Here is a 20,859-nt window from a genome sequence, read left to right on the forward strand (position 1 = left end):
CATGGAAGCTGCAGAAATATAAACTCTTCAGAAGCTTTTATTCGAGGTCATGTTCTGCATGATCAGAAAATGCTTTGTAACACTGATTTTTTTTCAGTTTATGTTAAGATGCTATTGTGTATGTCTGTATTTTTAGAGTGATGGCCTTCCTGCATTAGTGACTTTAAAGAAAGGTCTAGTTGCACTTGCTAGGCAGTGGATGAAATTCATTGTGGTGACACCAGCTTTCAAAGGAGTTAGTTTACACAGACCAACTCAGCCGTTGAAACCACAGACAACTGCACACCATGAGCATGAGGATGGAGTTGGATTAGACAGTGGAGGTGGCCTTCAGAGTGACACAAGTGCTGATGGAGCAGAGTTTGAGTTTGATGCAGGTATATTTGTGTTGCCGTTATGCTCTATACAAATGACGTGGGAACAAATAATACTTTTAGACAACTTTTGTGGTAAAATAGCATAATAACTATGTTTATCTTTTAAGGTTATATCTGCACTACAGACCTGACAGCGGCACAGCTGTACCGCTGCAGTTGCGCCGCTGTAAGGTCTCCTGTGTAGCCGCTCTGTGCTGGCGGGAGAGAGTTCTCCTACCAGCATAATTAAACCACTCCCGCCGACATAGCGTTGTCCACACCAGCACTTTTGTTGGTGAAATTTATGTTGGTCGGGGGTCTGTTTTTTCACACCCCTGACTGACAAAAGTTTTACACAAAAGTGCTAGTGCAGACAAAGCCTAATGCTGTGGCATCTGAGGCTAAAACTCTCTAAATCTGTGGTATGAGTTCAGTCCTCACTTCACCTCAGTGAACTTTTGTTTTAACTAGAACTGGGGTTGCCACCTGTCTTGAAAAATTGACATCCGATTTTCTTCCTTGCTCACCCTTATTTGATAACATAAAATACTCCAGCTTAATTAGTTGCTTCATGCACATTTAACTTATATTATGTGCTGTCTCTGACATTGTAGACTTACGTCATGCATTTGAATGGTTGTAGCTATGTGTCTGTCTTTAATAGGTATTTTCCATGTGTAACAGTTGCGGGACTCACCCTTGTGGCGCCTCCTGCTGGTTGTCTCAGGGAATTCGCTCTTTGGAGCGCAGAGCGCCCTCTGCCGTCCGGAGTCTCGTTGCCGCTGGCCCCTGTGTCCCTCCTGGACCCCAGTGCCCTTTGTCTTTGGGGTGCTGCCCCCTGGCAATACCCCCACAGTCTCAGGGTCTCCCCACCCAGGGGAACCCCCAACCCTCTATCCCCACCTTTCCTCAGCCTATGGGCAACTGCCAGTCACCATTGAGCCCCCCCTTTCACTGGGGCCAACTGTAGTCTGTATAAGCCAGTCATGATAGGCAAGGGAGGTATTGACCTGCTGCCTTTCCCTGCAACCCAGTACCTCCAGGGGCCTTGTACAAGGCCCTGCTGCCTGAGGAGTTGCTGGCCCTGAGCTCCCCAGCTCCTCTAGCCTTTCCCCAGCCCTGCTTCACTCCAGTACCCTTTAGCACTTAGGCAGCTAGGTCCATCTCTCTCCTCAGCTAGAGGGAGACTGCTTGCTCCTGGCCCTCTGCCCTCTTATAAGGGTCAGTTGGACCCTTATTAAGCCAGCTACAGCTGTGGCTGCTTTCCCAATCAGCCCAGCTTTCAGACCTGCAGCCCTCTCCAGAGCTGCTTTTACTAGTGCAGCCCTCCCCAGGGCTGCTTGTACCCTTCCAGGGCCGAAGCGAGGTGACCACCCCGCTACACCGTGACATAAAATTTTAAAAGCCATCTTAGTATAATTTCAAAACATGCTTGACAACTGCATTATACTCTTGTATACATGCCAGCTGGCACATGCTTGGGGTTTTGTTCTTTGTTAGATTTTGCTTAGATCAGTCTCTCTGCCATCCATGTGCCAAAATGCAAAAGCATGGATGTGTACATGATGGTTTGGGAATAAGCGTACATAATAGGTACTCTTGGACTTATTTAACATGAAGTTAATTTGTACAATTGTTACATTGTTCAGCTACAGTCAGTGAACACACAATGCTCCTAGAAGGAACAGCTAACCGTCCTCCACCTGCTGGAGTTTCTTCTGGGCCTGTAACTGGGGCTGAGATCATGAGGAAATTATCCAAGACCCATACTCACAATGATTCTGCTCTGAAAATAAAGGTAAGTTTATACTGTAACTTGGAGGATATGGGGGGAGAGAAGTGTTTTGTTTGCAATCTATTTTAAGTTTGATTTTGTGTCCCCAAAATAATTTTCACCTGGATTAAACACTAACCAATATAATGCATACTATGCAATTGAGCCATGTTCATTATACTTTAGAAAAGAGTTACATTATTTAATCACTGTAGTTCCCCCCCCCCAGCAGTTAACTCTAGGTCCCCACTTTCAAAAACAGACCATTAAATTGTGAATTCCAAAATGTATGGGTGCACATGAGTAATATTTAGGATAAAATATGTGGTTGTGTGCACAAATTGGAAATTTTTGGCTAAAACGTGCAATTTAGGAATATGATGTATAAAGTCTGCTGTCATTGATGGTATTATACTGCAGAACCCTATCACGTTTTCTGTACATAAATAATTTAGATATTCTTAGAGAGAGTTCCTCCTTGATTTTGGTTCCAGTGATGGTGTTAGCTAAAACTGACTCTCTTGTTCTGAGGATAATAGTAAAAAGGTTTTGTTTGTTATGGTACTCTGATTGTAGCCTCAGTGCTAGTATTGTCTTCCAACGTTAACAGTAGTAAGAGTCCTCCACAAGAGTTCTGCCAAAAGAGTTAGTATCAGAGCCAGATTATGATCCCTGAGTTTCTGGATTCTGGTCTTGTGTTCAGGCTTAATAAAGTGTTCATAGCACTTAATAATTACTTATTTTGATTTTGTTATATGTATATAGATTATTTGCCATTTAGTGTTTTGTGTTTTGTGTGTGAAAGGGTATACATCCTTACCAGTCCTTGAGCTATACTAGTGGAGACACAGCCACGGATTCACCAGTGCATGTTGGCCGTTCTGGAATGCCAGTCAAGGAAAGTCCAAGAAAGGAGAGCCTACTCAGCTACCTTACTGGAAGTTTTCCTAGTTTGCATAATCTTCTTGAAGGGACTCCTCAAAGAAGTACTACAGCAGTTAAAAGTAGTTCTTTAACAAGAACAGGTACTGTACATGCTATGTCTGTGGAATTTTTCAGTTTACCTTATGAAGGGCTAATGATCAAAAAAGAAGCAATGCTTTCCCAAAGGTGTTAGGATATTTTCCCTTCTGACTTTCTAAAGAAGCAGTAAGGTTATTAAAGCAGTGCCTAGTGGTGACTGCTATATTTGAACACCGCCCCCCCCCCGCATATATTTACATTCTTATAACGTTATGAAAAAATAGAATTTTGAAGTGAAATTTTGCGTGTGTGTGTGTGTGTGTGCGCGCACGTCCATACAACCATTCAAACAACAGAACTGAGTAACTTTGTATATAACTCCTCTTGAGAAGTGTGTCCAATATGAAGGTCCCTAATCAGGGACTAGATTATAAAGACAGAAGGGACCACAGTGATTATCAAGTCTGACCTCTTGCATAACATGGACTATAGGCCTTCCCTGATTTACCACCTGTTTGAACCGAGGCATATCTTTTAGGGAAAAAAATCCAATATTAATTTAAAAATTGTTTGATAGAGAATCCACCACAACCCTTGGTAAGTTGTTCCAATGGTTAATTATCCTCACTGTTAAAATTTGTGCTTTATTTCTTGTCTGAATTTGTCTAGCTTCAACTTCCATCCATTGTATCTTGGACTAGCACTAGGGCTGCTGCTCACCTTCTTGCCTTATGTCCCTCCCCGACAGTCAGCTGCTCTGTTTCTTTTTTGCTCACTTGGGGCTTGTCTACGCAACCACTTAAGCCACATATTGACTTACAGGTGTGAAAAGGCCAACCCCCGAGCCACGTAAATTACATGGATTTAAAGTGGTGTCTACACCATGCTATGTCAGTGGGAAAGCCTCTCATTGATGTGGAGTAATTATGCTGATGGGAGCGCGTTCTCCCATTGGCATAGTGCATCTTCACCAGACACGCTACAGCGGCTCAGCTGCATTGATGCAGCTGTGCTGATGGACTGCGGTAGTGTAGACTAGCCCTTGTTCTCTCCTCCTTTTCTCTGCTGCGTCTACATAGCGTCTCTGTCTCCAGGAATGGCTGATCTGAAGGGGAGCTGAACACATATGCTGTTTAGCAACTCGGTGATTTTGAAGAAATCTGCCTACATGAGCACCTCACAAAATGAAGATCTCAATTTTAAATGCTAACACTTTCCTTTAGCTCCGCTTTAAAAAAAAAATGCGCAAAGCCAAAAAGCAAAATAAATATGTAAAAACGCACCATTAAAGTTGTTAATTTTAAAGTGAGAGTCTGGAAGTACATAACATTAATTCTCATTGCACATCCTGTAATTTGAAAATTAGTATAAAAACTTATACTATAAATCTCCGGTTTAAGTGGAAAAGCAGAAATAAAAAAAATTAAAACAATACCGTACTGAGCAGGGCTTTGGAGTGGAGCCCGATGCTAGAGCATGGAGCAGCTCCAGACAGGGGAGCTGCAGGTTTTTGCCTGGAACTGGAGCGCAGCTGGAGCACAGCTCCAGAGCCCTGGTACTGAGAAGGTTAACTTTGTATTTCCTGACTCTCTGCCTGTTACCGTTCCTGTTGTTTTTATGGTAGGAGGCTCTGAACAGGATTGAGGCCTTGGTGTACTAGGTGCTTTACAGTAGTAAGCTCTTTTAAGGTTTTCATGTTGCTTGTCTTTGATCACCCCTAATCTGAAATATGGAAGGTTGGGGGAGAAGATGACAACCAAATAATTAAATTTTTTTTTAAAAAGCTTTCATTTTATGTATTCTTACTACTGTGTGTGTGTGTACGTACATAGGATTTTGAAGTGAGCCTTCAAGCCCAGTTTGACATATTGGGGTTAGTGGGGCTTGTGTTAGTGCTCTAAAAATAGCTGTATGGATAGCACTTTGAAGTTGCAGCTCGGGCTGGAGCTCAGGCTCTGAAGCCTAGGGTTGGAGTGGACTTCCCCAGCACCAATAGTTTGCAAGAGTGCTGTCTGACTATTTTTTTAATACCTTTCTGAAATATCCCTTGAGGAATTCCTATATATCGGAATAAGTTAACAGTAAAGGTATCTCACCTGTTTTCCACTATCAATATACCTATGTTGTGTACCAATTTTACACAGTAATTTTGGTATCGTGGTCTTTAAAACTTTCTTAAAACTGATTTATTAATACAGGAAATACCGTGGCCACAGAAATGTTATCTGAACATCCTTTGTTGTCTGAACCATCATCTGTGAGTTTCTATAACTGGATGTCAAATGCTGTTGGCAACAGAGGAGGTGTAGTGCAAGAGTCTCCCAACACCAAATCTGGACACAATAGCCTTCCAACAGGTATTGTTAACTATGATTGGACTTCAAAGATATTGCATAGTTATCAGTTTTCCCTGAGTTATGCAATTCCTTGCATTCTGTTGCAGGGTATTTGATTTGCATGATCAGTTTACTTCCTATCTTTCCTGTATGCAGATTTTGACACTCTGATTCTTGTAGCTGTCATTGGCCAGTCAGAATGCAGAAATCTGCATAATTACCATATGCTAATTTTCTATTGTTCCTCCTCTGTAAAATGGGGTTAATAGTACTTCTTTATATCAGAGAAGTGGTGGTAGCATAAATGCATTAGTGTATTTGTAGCACTTAAATATTACAGTGATGGAGGTCCTAAAACAGCCTTTACATAATATGCAAATCTCTGTATTCTGGCTTCTGTCCAGACTGGCTCTTTATTCAGCATTTTCAAGCTGCATGTCATCCAGACATGGTTCCCTCAGAGTCTCACTTCTGAAAAACTCCCTCAGAGTCTCAAACTCTAACAAAAATATGAATGAATGAAAACAAGAAAACTCCTAAAGCAAAGAAGGCAGAGTTGTCGAACTGCTGAAAGATAGCTTTAAAAAAAAAAAGGAAATCAAGGGTTTTCAGGCTTTCTTCAGGCTCAGTTCTGCTCCCAAGGAATTAATGGGAATTTTTCAAATGTCACAGTGTGTTGCAGAACTTTCTTTTCAGACTTCTTTTGTCAGCAAGGCTCTTGTCTGCACAATAAAGGTCTTACTTTTGTGTATATGTTAGTTTACACAGGAAAAACAGATCCTCTTTCTCCCTGTTCAGTTTTGAAGCTAAATATAACCAAACATATTTCATCTGTTTTGAGAAAGATGAGCTTTAACCTGAAGGGAAGGTAGTGAGAGGACATGAGGGGGAATGAAGGCAGGAAAAAGAAAGGAGAGATGGGATTGAAGGATTAAAAATGTGCTAAAACACATTAAACAAGATAATTTACAGCAGTTTACTGGTCTTTCCATAGTCCTTTTGTAATCCTTCCCTTGTTCATAATCTTCAAATGTGAATATTTTAATTTTCAGTTTTTCTGTTGTTAATTTGAAGGTTCCTCCTTTTTAATTTATTAACTGTCCTTTAGCCTCTCTTTGTTAATCTCAGAATATAATTATTACCTTTTAATTATATTATGGTTGAACAAATATGTGCCCCGATCCTGCAAGCACATTGTGAGTGCTTAATTTCACATGTGAGTGAAGGTGTTCACCCACTGTGACTCTGATTCTGTAACCTGTTAAATCTGTAACTTGTTATTCTGTGAAAAGAACCACAAAGTAGGATTGTTGTGAACTTGATTTTAAAAGATCGTTGTTAAACAGTTGTATAGTATTTAATGGCATGAGTTTATTTAGAATCATTGAATATCAGGGTTGGAAGGGACCTCAGGAGGTCATCTAGTCCAACTCCCTGCTCAAAGCAGGACCAATCCCCAACTAAATCATCCCAGCCAGGGCTCTGTCAAGCCTGACCTTAAAAACCTCTAAGGAAGGGGATTCCACCATCTCCCTAGGTAACCCATTCCAGTGCTTCACCACCCTCCTAGTGGAAAAGTTTTTCCTAATAGCCAACCTACCCCACTGTAACTTGAGACCATTACTCCTTGTTCTGTCATCTGATAACACTGAGAACAGTCTAGATCCATCCTCTTTGGAACCCCCTTTCAGGTAATTGAAAGCAGCTATCAAATCCCCCCTCATTCTTCTCTTCTGCAGACTAAACAATCCCAGTTCCCTCAGCCTCTTCTCATAAGGCATGTGCTCCAGCCCCCTAATAATTTTTGTTGCTCTCCGCTGGACTTTTTCCAATTTTTCCACATCCTTCCTGTAGTGTGGGGCCCAAAACTGGACACAGTACTTCAGATGAGGCCCCACCAATGTCGAATAGAGGGGAATGATCACGTCCCTCCATCTGCTGGCAATGCCCCTACTCATACAGCCCAAAATGCCGTTAGCCTTCTTGGCCACAAGGGCAAACTGTTGACTCATATTCAGCTTCTCATCCACTGTAACCTCTAGGTCCTTTTCTGCAGAATTGCTGCCCAGCCATTTGGTGCCTAGTCTGTAGCAGTGCATGGGATTCTTCCATCCTAAGTGCAGGACTCGGCACTTGTCCTTGTTGAACCTCATCAGACTTCTTTTGGCCCAATCCTCTAATTTGTCTAGGTCCCTCTGTATGCTATCCCTACCCTCCAGCGTATCTACCACTCCTCCCAGTTTAATGTTATCTGCAAACTTGCTGAGGGTGCAGTCCACGCCATCCTCCAGATCATTAATGAAGATATTGAACAAAAAAGGACTGACCCTTGGGGCACTCCGCTTGATACTGGCTGCCAACTAGACATGGAGCCAAGAATACAATGTATGCCTCCATCTCTCTCAGAAGGGACTTTCCTACAACCACCACTTTATGTGCCCTTCTTGGGAACTAGTGGCCATGGGACACACAGCTTTGGGAGCAGGTGTTTTCTCCTACTCCTCAGGCATTGGCAGGGTCTTCTCCTTTCCTCCCGTAGTCAGTACAGCATACTGATTCTTGACCTCGAATTGACAGAGGTTCTGGGGTGGGGTGGGGAAGGGTGCACTGTCTAATGCCCAGGGTGCATTTTGTCTAATGCCCAGGGTAGCCAACAGCCTTCTCCTGCCTTTAAAGCAGGTGGTTCTTTTTTCTTCTCTGGTGATGCTGAAGTCATTTGTAATCAGTTATCATCCTCCATCCCAGATGTTTCCAAGTGTGTTCTGTCGATGAAGTCCTAGTGCTCCCAGGTACGATGCAAATGAGTCACCCTCTCCTGTAGTTCTCTTGTTTCTTGAGGGACCCCAACAACAGATACTTCTCTTACCGGGTGGTTCCCCATGCCTGGCTTTCTTCAGAAGGAACACACAGTCTGCATTCCCAGCAAGTCAAGACCAGGACCTGGGTAGAAGCCATCAGGGCCTTACAGGTGCAGGCAGAAGAAGAGCTAGCAGTGCTGCTGGCGAGGTGCAGTTTTCCTTCCATTGAGGATTCTTCCTTGTAGAGTTGGTTTCAAATCAAGGGAAAATATCCTATCTCCCTGCCTTTCTTTGCTGGGAAACTCAGCTGGCTGACTCCCTTAGTCTCCCACCTGCTTCCGTCTCAGCAGCCACATGTCTATGTAGGCCCAGCCACTGTTTCAGCTGGATTGCTATCATCTGTTTCCAAGCAAACAGACAAGAACTTGTTAGTTATCAAGAATAGAATCCAAGTGGGGAAACATTTGAATAATAAACATTGGTTACTTACTGTACAGTAACTATGATTCTTCAAGATGTGTTGCCTACATGGATTGTACAACCTGCCCTCCTTACCTGCCACTATGGAGTCCTACTCCTCTGGGATTCTGTGCTGGCAAAAGAACTGAGGGATGTTTGGCCCTTTCCACCTTTTATGCTGTCTAGTGAAGGGGACATAAGGACAGCTTCAGCATACGTGTGGCCGCAATGGGCACTGTTGCCTAAAAAGAATTTGATTATGTGTACATGCAGTGTGTGCATGCAACAAATAGAACTCATGTGGACAATATATCTCAAAAACCAATAGTTATATCAAGGTAAGCAACCATTCTTTTTGTTGAGTTTTCTGTAATAATAAATTGTGTTGTAACAGGATCGTTTTCCAAACATGTCCCTCAGGCTCACTAATTCATGGAAGCTTTACATTTTAGGCCAGCAAATCCCACCCAATTTTGATCTGGGTGGGATTTATTTTTATTTTTGCACAAATTTACCAAACTAACTTTCAGTATTTTTGATATTTAATAAGAGTATGGTATGTTATTTTCCACAAATACTCTAAGGATCAGCTTGTTGACGTTAGCTGTAGATACATGACATTTTAGTGTATTTAAGTAACTCAAAGCACTCTTTGAAGAGCTCTTTTCTAATATTAGTAGCCTAGTAAAAACCTTGACTTGTAATGAGACAAAGTGGATGAAGTAATATCTTTTTATTGGACTAACTTCTGAAATGAGAGAGAGAAGCTTTCGAGCCCCACAAAGCTCTTCTGAGGTCAGTAGAAGAAGGACTGAAGAGCTTTAGGTGGCTCAAAAGCTTCTCTCTCCACCAACAGAAGTTGGTCCAGTAAAAGATATTACCTCACCCACCTTGTTTCTCTTAAAATCCTGGGATCAACAAGGCTACAACTTGACTTCTGAGTATTCCACTTGTTTCTACATAACTATCCTTTTTATGAGTTTTATTCTTTGTCTAGACAATGTAGAGTCACTTAGTGTTATGACTTGTTGTGGTGTTATGGAGTGTTCATACAGGGATTTATTTTGTAGGTGTTGCACCCAATCTTCCTACAATACCCTCTGCTTCAGACTTCAATACAGTTCTATCCAGTGACCAGAACACTTTGGATGGGACACATTCTCAGCATAGCACCAGTCAGGATGACATTGCAGGTGTAGAAGAGGGTAACCAGGGATTTCCTGCTGTTCAACTTGCAGATGCACAAGTGGGTATTTAATGAGTTTTGGAGTTTGTTGGGAGGAAAAAATGTTTGATAAAACAAAGTAAAATGTAAAGTGGTTATATTGTTCCACCTTGTATTGTATTCAACAGTATAACCTTGTGGGGACAGAAGTCCCAAGAAAGCTTTGTGAGAGTCTCCTAATGTTTTCATGAGTGAGAACAAAGAGGGCATTTCCCTTTAAATCTGAAGAGCTAGGGGATTTTTAATAAACTGAATCTGGGTCCTCTGTGTGGAGGGTCTTCCTCTGCAGACTTATTTCCTTGTCCAGTCAGAAAGCTGGTGCTGCAGTTGGATGGAACCCCCTCATCCAGCTTTAAATTTAAAGCAACCAGTGGCTGAGGTAAACATGCTGCATAGGAGTTTTACTGGGCTTTTTGGGATAAATAGGTTCACTACATTTCTTCTCTGTCTAAATCTTGGATTTATACTTTTTAACAGCAATACAAATTAAATTAAGTTTAAAAGGAAATCTTTATTTTACAATTTATATAGTGGGCCTATCACAAATACTCTAGTTTTATGATAAATAATAACAACAAAAAATTAAAACTCATTTCTGAAGCAAGGAAACAGAAGTATAAGAAATCTCTAGGCAACAGAGCTAATTCAGAGATCTTATATTTTTATAGGTTGTTTTCAAACCTCTTCTGAGCCATACAGGAATTCAGTCTCAAGATGCAGTGCCACTGTGCTATAGAATGTATTTCGGAGAGTATCTTTCATTCTCAGGGACTTTGGACTGTCTCAGGGCAGACATTGTTGATTCAGATACAACAAAAGAGAGAAAAAGCAAGAGAGCACGAAGGTATATTATTAAATATTTATTTTTAAATTATATATATGTGTAAGAGTACAGTAATTGCTTTTTTCACCGTTCAAGTTCAGTGTGACTTTCTGAAACACATCCTCACAGAATGGGAAAACAGACTTTCATTAAGTTTTAATTTACTTTCACTTGGAAAAGCTACATCCAAAGTATTTGGTTTAGGCTGTTCCAACCCTGTAATGTAATTATCATTTACTGAATAAAACTATATTACTTCTTTGTTTGCAAAATGTCTTAGACAAAACTGGATGGTAAAATTGACAAATTACATATCAAACTACACATTTCATAGAATAAAATATTGACCCAAAATGACTCTCGCTTCTATTGTTTCTACTGTAGCCAATATATTGTATAATATTGGTAAACTCTATAGTAAAAATTAATAAACGATAGTGCAGAGGTGATCTCCTGAAGGAACTGAATGTTGTTATATTACTAATTTATTGAACTTTTTATATAAAAGCTATTTAATGCTGGCCTTCTTTTTTTAAAAAATCCTTAACTTTTATCTTTTTTTTCTGTTAGGCAAGGAGCCGTCAATCTTCCCCCACTTGAATTCAAACCGGCATTGATGTTGGAAACTTTTAGCATTAGTGCTGTTGTAATGGAGAAGTCAATGTGCACACCCCAAAATTCAACCAGTGCCCTTTCTTTTCATGACCTGAACAAGCGTTACTATAATACTTTTCACTGTAATTTTACAATTTCCTGCCAGTCCATAAGCCAGCACGTAGATATGGCACTGGTTCGGCTTATTCATCAATTCAGTACAATGATAGACGATATTAAAGCCACACAGACGGACATCAAACTTAGCAGATACACTGCTGGGTCGGCCTCTCCAACACCTACCTTTAAAACCCGCAAACATAGAGACTTTCGCTCTTCTGACTTTAGCCGCAGCTCCCGAGGAAGCATCAATGGAGGCAGCAGAGTAAACAATGCAAAGAACAAAAGAACCAATAATGAGAACAATAAAAAAGAATCTCGAAATAAGAATTCTCTTGGGAGATCAGAAAGAAGAACTTCTAAAGTATCCAGGAAGGGTTCAAAGGATGTAGTTGATCACATGACCATTCATATGGATGATTCAGATTCAATTACAGTGTCAGAACAGAGTGAGCCATCTGCAGAGTGCTGGCAAAATATGTATAAACTGCTGAATTTTTATTCACTTATCTCTGATCCAACAGGGATTTTAGAAAAATCGTCTGAAACTTTTGGGCCAACAGGTGAGATGTTTTAGGGTTGAAAATAATTTAATTTACACAGTTTTGTGTAGTACTGGATTCTGATAGAGCAGGGGTGGCCAACCAGTGGGGGTGCCGGTGGGGCAGGAGGTGCTGGGAGTGGGGTAGGGGGGAAACTGATAGGGAGGCTGCTGACATATTACTGTGGCTCTTTGGCAATGTACATTGGTAAATTCTGGCTCCTTCTCAGGCTCAGGTTGGCCAGCCCTGTGATAGATTTTACAAATGGGAAGATTCTCTCCTAAATGATTTACTAAAAGTTGTCAGTATTTGTGTAGTTCTGCTCAGAAAAATGGCTGTAAAATGGAATTCTTGAGTTCAGGTTGCCATCTTATTGACTTCCAAACAAAATGTTTCCTGATTGCAAGTAAACTTCTGATTTGCCAACTCTACAAACTCCATGTGATATTAGAAAGTCAAGCTAGTTTCATTCTGTTCCAAGTCTGATACCAAATTCTGCCATTAGGTACCTGTTCAGCTCAATTGTTTTCAATTTTTGTTCTCTGGTATTCTTGTGTAGACTTGTTGTCTTCGTTTGGGTTGCACTGTGCAACTGAGGGCAGAATTTGTCTCTGTAGTTAAAACTTAGTTAACAATTCTGTTGATCAAGTGAGAACTGGGTAGACTCCAGCTTCATCAGCCTTGCAAAATTAAAACATCTATCGGAAAGCAAGTGCTTTTTTTTTTTTTTTTTTTTTTTAAACTAAAGTGAGTAGGTATAACTCTTACTCAACTTCTGTTCCTTCTTTGTATTAAGGAGGTCACTTTTACTCAGGGCGTGGGGTGGAGTCCCATTTCAGATAGTCTTATGTTTCACGCATACTGTGTGAAAAAGGATTAAGTTAATGCACAACAGAACTTTTAGTATACACCAGCAGGATCCACACAGGCCAATTAGTGTGTGACACATTGGTGCAAACTAGAATTTACACCTGTTGGTGCATACTGACACCCTGTATAGACAAGCCCTCAGTCACTTCAAAGAGGAAAAACTTCAGAACTTTTGTAAAAGTCTAAATTTAAGAAAAGAGGGTGAAATACTTGCTCCATTGATATCAAACTACTATTGACTTCATTGGGGATAGCATTTCTCCCAAAGCTTTAGAAGTTGGGTGATCTTCCTATGTATACTGCTGTATATTTGAACACTGGGCACAACAAAGTGAATTAAGGATTGAGTATTGGCCTTATGTCTAAATTACTTTTTTGTTGATGAACATTTATTATTGAATTATATAGCATCAGAAATGTTTGGCACTACAAGTTATAGGTCATAGACTTCTATATTGTATTTTGTAAAAAAAAAAAAATTATTTAAAATGTAAAACCTAAAAGCAGGGGAAAGTGTTATATTGATGTCAGTGCTTCCACTAGATATGAAGGACGTGAGGGACATCCATTTAATTGACAAATGATAATAGCCATAATTCTCTATATGTAAATTCCATTATTACATTTCTTTTAAAGTTATGTCTAAAGTGTTTAAAGGGAAACTTTTCCTCCAAAACTAAATTACTAGAACTTTCTGTCCATTAAATTAACCAGAAATATTAAGGAAATCTAATTAAAGATGAAACATTCGAAGGGGCAAATTTCTCCCTTTTTTTTTTTAACCTGTCTAAAATCTCTCACGCCACGTTGTAAGTGGAGGGAGCTATGCCTAATAACTAGTCACAATGGCTGCTGCTCATTATGAAAGCTGATATGTGGCCACATAGTCATGATGGTGTGTATTAAATCCTCATTCTAGGCTGTAACATTCAGCAAATATTATTTAGTTCAAGGGGATCAGCAATTGTTAGCAGTACAATAATGAAATCATCTGTAGTTATATTTATTATTTTATCAATAGTGTCTTGGTTTTTGCTCAGTTGTGACAATGTTACTGGACTGATATGAGTGACATACCAATGGTTAGCCAGAACATCGCCACCTTATATAGGAAAGATTCCTATTTTCAGATACAAATTTAGATAGGTTTCACACAATAGATAATTTACTCAAGTTCTCACTGAATAATTGGTATATATTTGTGCAGGTGTTCGGAGCCCTACTGAACCTGCATGTAGAGTTGTGTTTGAGAATGAACAGGACAATAGCAGCTTGAGCAAGACACAGAGGAAACGCAGTCTGGTTACTTCTGAACCTCAGCACGTGACTCTAATAGTCTTTGGAATAGGCATGGTGAATCGCACACACCTTGAAGCAGATATTGGTGGACTAACAATGGAATCGGAGCTGAAGAGGATTCATGGAAGTTTCACACTAAAAGAAAAAATGAAAGGTGGTGTAGTAACTTTTTGCTTTTCTTTGACTTAGTGAACATCTTCTAGCAAGGCAATAACAAATGTATGTAATTATGGTGTAAAAATACCTAAATGTTACATAAGCAATATTTTATGTAAACTTCTTTAAAACTTCAATAAACTGAAATATAATGAAAATCCTTTAAAAAAATGAAAGTGTAGCTTACATTTTTGCAACTTTTCTTCACCAGCTAGTGTTTAAATGTGAGACTATTTAATAGAATTATCAAACATTGTGACATTTACATTAGCTTGTACTGTATTTTGGCAAGTAATTGACATATATGGAAATATTTTACTATATTCCAGTATTTCTAAAGTATTTTCTCTCTTCTCTTAAAGATGTTCTGCACCAAAAGATGACTGAGACTTGTGCCACTGCTCATATAGGTGGTGTTAACATTGTTCTGCTGGAGGGAATTACACCAAATATCCAGTGAGTGTGAAGCCAAAAACAATTTAAAAATAACAAAAACACATTTGTATAGAAATGGAGCATCAGCTGTACATACAGAGAAATATATGGGACTTACTGTGGAGGCCGGGGCCCTGATCTTATAATGAGGTCTGAATTGATGCACAGTCCCCTTTAAGTCAGTAGAGCTCTATGGGCAGCCATGTAGAGCTCATTGTTGGAATGAGTCTCAAGTGTGGCTCCTAAAACTCATTTTTACACACACACATCCTGAGAGACAGAGGTGGTTTTTTAACTAAAGCATATTTTTTTTGTTTCATGACAGCATTTATAGTGAGAGCCATTTTTCTTGCCCAGACAATATACAGTGCAAACATTTGTATTTGGAATAAATCCTGCTTGCATTACATAAATAATTCCATCAGAGTTAATGAGACTACTCATGTGAGTACAATGAGCAGTATTTGGGCTATGGTGAATGTACAGTCATCTATAACTATGGCCCCAATCAGTTAAACACATAGGCATGTACTTAACTATACAAATATGAATACTCATGTGGACTTCAGTAGGTCTACGCCCATTAGCAAAGGGTATGTGCAAAAGAGTTTGCAGGATCAGTGCCTAAATAAATGAATGGTTGTATTGTGAAAAATGGTAGGAAATAGATCCATTGAATAAAAATATTTTTTTCACAAAATCATAGCTTTCTTGAGCAATTTTGTGTACACACAATGACTCAAAGACATTACGTGTATCTGTGGTTATTTCTATAATGTTTAGAATAATTACTTTTTTAAAGTTTGGAGATTTCCCTCAATGATACATAGAGGTTCTTAAATCAGAGTATTTAATCTTTAATGCTGTTTCTTCCCATATGAGATCTTCTTGTTTCATAAAGGATGAACTTTTTGACCTCTCATGTTGCATGGTCTTTTAAATTGCTTTACTTCTATAAGGTCTGTTCTTTACCCTATACAACTGACAGATTTTTAAAATATCACCTTTTAAGCATGAACACCTAGAATGACTTGCTAAATATCCATGTAGTTTGCTCTTTTGCTATGTTCACAAACTCAGGTTAGAAGTGCATGTTTATTTTTCTTACTTCCTTTCCATTTGAATCTCTTTATTTTTGAATTGCGGAGCACTACAAATAAAATTAAAATTCTTCATAATGTAAATCACTTTCATGCCGTTTCTCAATGTTAGTTGGGTAACCCTCAGTATGCTACTTTGGCCTTTAAAATATGCATAATGATGAGATGGCTAAGGAGGCTGTCTCGTGAAAAGTCACTCATGTCTCAGTTTTTAAAATAATTCGTGTCCAGTTTTCTACACTATATAAATTCTAACTAAATATTGCAATATTGTTTTCTGTACTAAAACCCCCTACTATTGATATTGTCCATAGCCAAATTGCTAAATGTACATACATATTTAAAAAGTGTGGATAAAAGCTCTAAACTGTCAGCCATGTAATACTTCAGAAGGTGGCTGAAATTCATGTTTCTGTTCAATGCAGTGTCTCTGATCTTGCACACACACAAATAGGGATGCAACAAAATGGGAAAAATTACTAAAGTTTCTAAAAACCATAGTGTCAACTTGTTAAATTTTAATATATTTTTAGATAATTTGTCATATTGTGGGTTACGAGTATTTAACTAATTTTGCATGAATGTTTATTCTTTATTTGCTTTTTGTTTTTCTTGCTTTCTCTTCAATCTTCATCTGTAGACTGGAGGATTTTCCTACATCTCCAACAAGTACAGCCAAACAAGAGTTTCTGTATGTCATATTATTATGTTTAATGGACTTGCAATTAACATTGTGCTGTGTAGTTAAAGGCTGCATTATTACTGTGTTTGAGTGTAGCCAGTTGTTGCTTCATAACATTCTAGCTTAGCAAACAATAGACTCTAAATTAGTTAGTGTAGTCCACTAATTATATATTAAGAAAATTTATGGGTGTTCATTGAACAGTCTACCCTTTTGCCCAATTGCGTGCACTGTGCTATAGTTGCTGAAGAACTAGACTGGTTTTAATAACTATTAAGGCCTAATTCTTTGGCTGTTCTTTACGCTGCTACTATATGTTCTAATGATATGAAATGGTGCTGATCCAGGTAAAGAGAACAGGTTAATTAGACCATTCTTATCCCACTGTGGGCCTGCTCTGACTGACTGCAGTCACATAACTCTTTTTGACTTCACTATGGGCTCTTTGTCTTTACTTACTTTATTCTTGCATCTAATAATTTAAATAATATTTGAAACTATAAGTACACACATTAGTTATCTTTAAAAGTTACTGTTCTATTTAAAACTTACAGCACTTCCAGATCCACTCCCTAACTTCCACATGTACAGGGGACCCTGTGCCCGGGGGTCTCCCCCTCTCATATAGAAATGGACTATGTTGTCTTCATGTTCACTTCCTCCCTTTCCCCTGTTCTCAGACCCAAATAAGGTCTTCCACAACTCTGGGACTTCACACCAAGAAAAAAGGTTGGGGGTGGGAAGTAGGATAGTGGTCAAACCTGTAAGTTCCTGTCCCTTGTTGACTCTGCAGACATCAGGGCAAAAATGTAAATACAGAAAATACAGAAACTGTATTTTCCAAAACACCTACTTGGTGGGGAGTCCCTTCTTACCACTGATCAACCCCACATACCTTTGCGTGGATTCTGAGGCAACTCCATATGCAGAAGTCTGAGGATGTGAGGGGTGGGGATAATGCTGTGGGATACAGATATGGCACGGAGCCTCCATGTAGATATCAGCTGTCCTGCTGCTGATTTCTCCTTTCTAATCTCTCCCAAGTTCTGTGGGGTTTGGGACTGGCACTGTAGCCTGTTTGATGGTGGGGAAACCCTTCCCATCTTTTCCCTCTTCCTCCTTCTCCCATCCAGTTCTTCCTGAGCCCAGTGTAACTGGTTCAAGAAGTACTGCAGAATGGAACCTTGCAGCAATTTTCTCCCCTTCAGCCTACTTCCACAGGTTTTCCCATATAGCTATGCGTTCCTGTTTGCCAAATCACTTTCCAGCTGTTCTCTTTTAGAATGACAATCTATAGAACTGATCCAATACCACAAAAGCTACTACTTGAATGAATTATTTGGTGAATAGCTTCAGTGTTTGTTTAGTAACATTTGAATAATATTGAGCTAGCTCTAGTGCTATATACATTTTTTTTGTTAGATGTATAATGCATGTTAAGAATGAGTAGGATGGTGTTTTAAGTGTTCTGAACACCTGCTTTCCATGCTGGCAGCATCTTAGAGCAGACACTTATAGTAAGATACTTTAATTAAATGAAAAATTAAGTACTTGCCCAGGAAGCACAGTTAACCTAGTTGTTAGATATAAAGGAAGTCTAGATTTGTGAGTTTTGAGCCTCAAGTCTGGAACCAATGAAATGTGGGTTTCTATCATTTAGTTTAATTACACTGGATCTATATTTGTTTCTGTGTCCCCCCCCTCCCCCCACACACACTTTCTGGTACAATAGCTTAATGCTTTTCTTTAAATTGTATTAGAAATACTGCTCATGTTTCAGCACCAAGACAGAGTGTGCATTCAAATGTTGTTTTTAAACTGGGAATTTTTTTTATCATAGAATCAAACAGTGAATATTTTAGTGCTGACTATGACACTTACTTTTTCAACAAATTGTGTAGTGGATGATTGTGTTGGTGTCTTGGCATAGGTTGGGGAAACTGCTTCATTGTTCCTTCATGCTGAGAGTTACACTGATGATGATTGAACAGCTAGTTGAGTCAATTTTTTTGAAACATTGATGTAAGGAATGTATTCTGGGCTGACTCGCAGCTAGTTGCCTTTTGGTGCTGGAGTGTTGAGTGGTTGAGGGAAAGACATAGGTATGGAACATAACACTGCCCCCTGTTAATTTCTGCTTGGAATGAGATGTATGGGAACGCTAACATAAACATAGTGGTATTATTTTGTATTGGCCATATGTATTTTATATTTTATTAATTTTTTTAAAAGCTAGAACAAAACACGCTTACCCACTTCTGAAGGAAAGCATGTTTGCCTCATACTGTTCTGAAAACATTAATGAACAAATTGGGACTTTTCCTCCTTGGAAGTGTGTCTTCCACATTTCTGTGAGAGCACTTTATAATAAAATTAAACAACTCTCTCTAATCCTGAATTTTAATCAATGACAATCTGGTTCCCTTAAAGCTTCTGCCTTCCTTCTAGCCATGGGATCCTGAACAAGAACTTCTTTCAACTCCCAGCAATATCTATTCTTAATCTGTTAAAGTAGTGTTAGAACAGATGTTTGGAAGGCCTGTGATTGAATTAGAGTGACAGTTCTCTCCTGCTATGAGCAGAAAAAACACTGCCTTGGTTGTACTCCCACTTCTTGGGTTCTTTGAGCTAGCTAGGCCTTGGGCATAGTGTTGGAGAATAACACTTGAAATAACTTGTAATTACTTTAACATTAACCCTGTGAAGATAATTACATAAATACTATGCAGTCAGGTTGCCCAAAAATTAAATGCCATTTTTCCTCTTAATTGTATTATTATAATGTTAATACTGTGAAGAATATTAGTTATACCCCTGAGAGGAAATTGCTGCTCAAATCATCTGAGCTGAAAGTTGAAAATTTAGTTCTATACTAATTGGCAAACTATGTTGCTAATATATTGCCTCTTCTAAATTATATTCCTATCATATGTATTAAACCATAATAGTGTAAGCCAGGGGTCGGCAACCTCTGGGACACGGCTTGCCAGGGTAAGCACCCTGTGGGGCCGGGCCAGTTTGTTTACCTGCCGCATTGGCAGATTTGGCCAATCGCAGCTCCCACTGGCCGCGGTTTGCCGTCCCAGGCTAATGGGGGTTGTGGGAAGCAGCGCAGGCTGAGGGATGTGCTGGCCACGGCTTCCTGCTGCCCCCATTGGCCTGGGATGGTGAATCACGGCCAGTGGGAGCTGCGATCGGCCAAATCTGCTGACGCGGCAGGTAAAGAAACTGGCTCGGCCTGCCAGGGTGCTTACCCTGGCGAGCCGTGTCCCAGAGGTTGCTGACCCCTGGTGTAAGCCATAGTACTTGAAAACTTGTCTGAGTAAAATTCCAATAACTGACCAAAAAGATGAGAAATAGTCATGGATTTGTTATTCTTTATAGCATGGTTATTGAAAATGAAAAACACTGTTAGAATTACAAACACATAGTGCAATTGTGTTTCTGTCACAGCTGTATTATATGATGACACCTTTGAAATTAGTGTAGTTTGAAGTTTACATTTGTGAAGTTAGGGCCACTTAAACTTGAATATTCCTACATCAAAAAAGCAAATAGTTTGCTACATATTAACTACAAATTGAGACAGAATCCTGTCCAGTAGTCAAGTAGTTGTTAAAATAAAGTCTCTCTGAGGAGCTGTCACTATAGAAGATTGTTTAAAATTCTTGAGAAAAAATTAGGATGAAATAGGTGATATAGAATCACAATTGTGTTCACTGTGTGTATAGTGTGTGTATGCAGTCTATTCTGTGTAATCGCAAATTATATTATTTCATTCTTATAATAATTGAACAGACATTTTGCTATGCATGCCGTATAATTTTGTTAAATATAATAAACTGTATAGTTGCTTATACAGCATGTACTGCATCTATGTGTACATAAATAGAAACTAAGTAGGCATGTATATAGTTTATAAATTGCTAATACAAGTGTGTTCATCTTAATACTTCATAATTCAGCTAATTTGTTGTTGAAAAGCTATATCAACGTATATATTTTTTAAAAAATATTTTGAGAAATGGATGCAAATAATCATATTTTGTTGTTTGTTAGAACTGTAGTCAAATGCAGTATTGCCAAATCACAGGCTCTTTATAGTGCCCAAAGAGGATTGAAAACAAATAATGCTGCAGTGTTGAAAGTGGGAGCTATCAGCATCAACATTCCTCAACACCCTGCCACTCTACACAGCATGATGGTGCGCAGTTCTCACCAGCTTTCCAAACAGATTTCAGACCTCATCAGGCAACCATCAACAGCGTAAGTTTTGCTTTATTTGCCATCCTGTATGGACCTGTCTTATTTTCTATCCTCTTACGGG

The 20,859-nt window shown here is 39.2% G+C and overlaps 1 protein-coding gene across 17 annotated transcripts in view; it reads left to right on the forward strand.

Moving 5' to 3' along the window:
• The window catches only part of KIAA1109 (KIAA1109 ortholog), a 219,227-nt gene that overhangs the window by 124,318 nt on the left and 74,050 nt on the right, over positions 1-20,859 (forward strand). For 16 of the 17 annotated variants that reach the window (XM_039541857.1, XM_039541856.1, XM_039541859.1 and 13 more), the window contains 11 exons: positions 137-377; positions 2,006-2,154; positions 2,936-3,155; positions 5,292-5,450; positions 9,757-9,932; positions 10,580-10,755; positions 11,305-12,011; positions 14,068-14,313; positions 14,678-14,771; positions 16,491-16,541; positions 20,592-20,798. In XM_039541857.1, the coding sequence (XP_039397791.1) occupies positions 137-377; positions 2,006-2,154; positions 2,936-3,155; positions 5,292-5,450; positions 9,757-9,932; positions 10,580-10,755; positions 11,305-12,011; positions 14,068-14,313; positions 14,678-14,771; positions 16,491-16,541; positions 20,592-20,798 (2,426 nt within the window). The remainder of the gene's footprint in view (positions 1-136; positions 378-2,005; positions 2,155-2,935; positions 3,156-5,291; positions 5,451-9,756; positions 9,933-10,579; positions 10,756-11,304; positions 12,012-14,067; positions 14,314-14,677; positions 14,772-16,490; positions 16,542-20,591; positions 20,799-20,859) is intronic. The other variant, XM_039541862.1, reaches the window with a different exon arrangement.

This window comes from Mauremys reevesii, linkage group 5 (genome assembly GCF_016161935.1).
Source record: "Mauremys reevesii isolate NIE-2019 linkage group 5, ASM1616193v1, whole genome shotgun sequence".
Lineage (NCBI taxonomy): Eukaryota > Metazoa > Chordata > Testudines > Geoemydidae > Mauremys > Mauremys reevesii.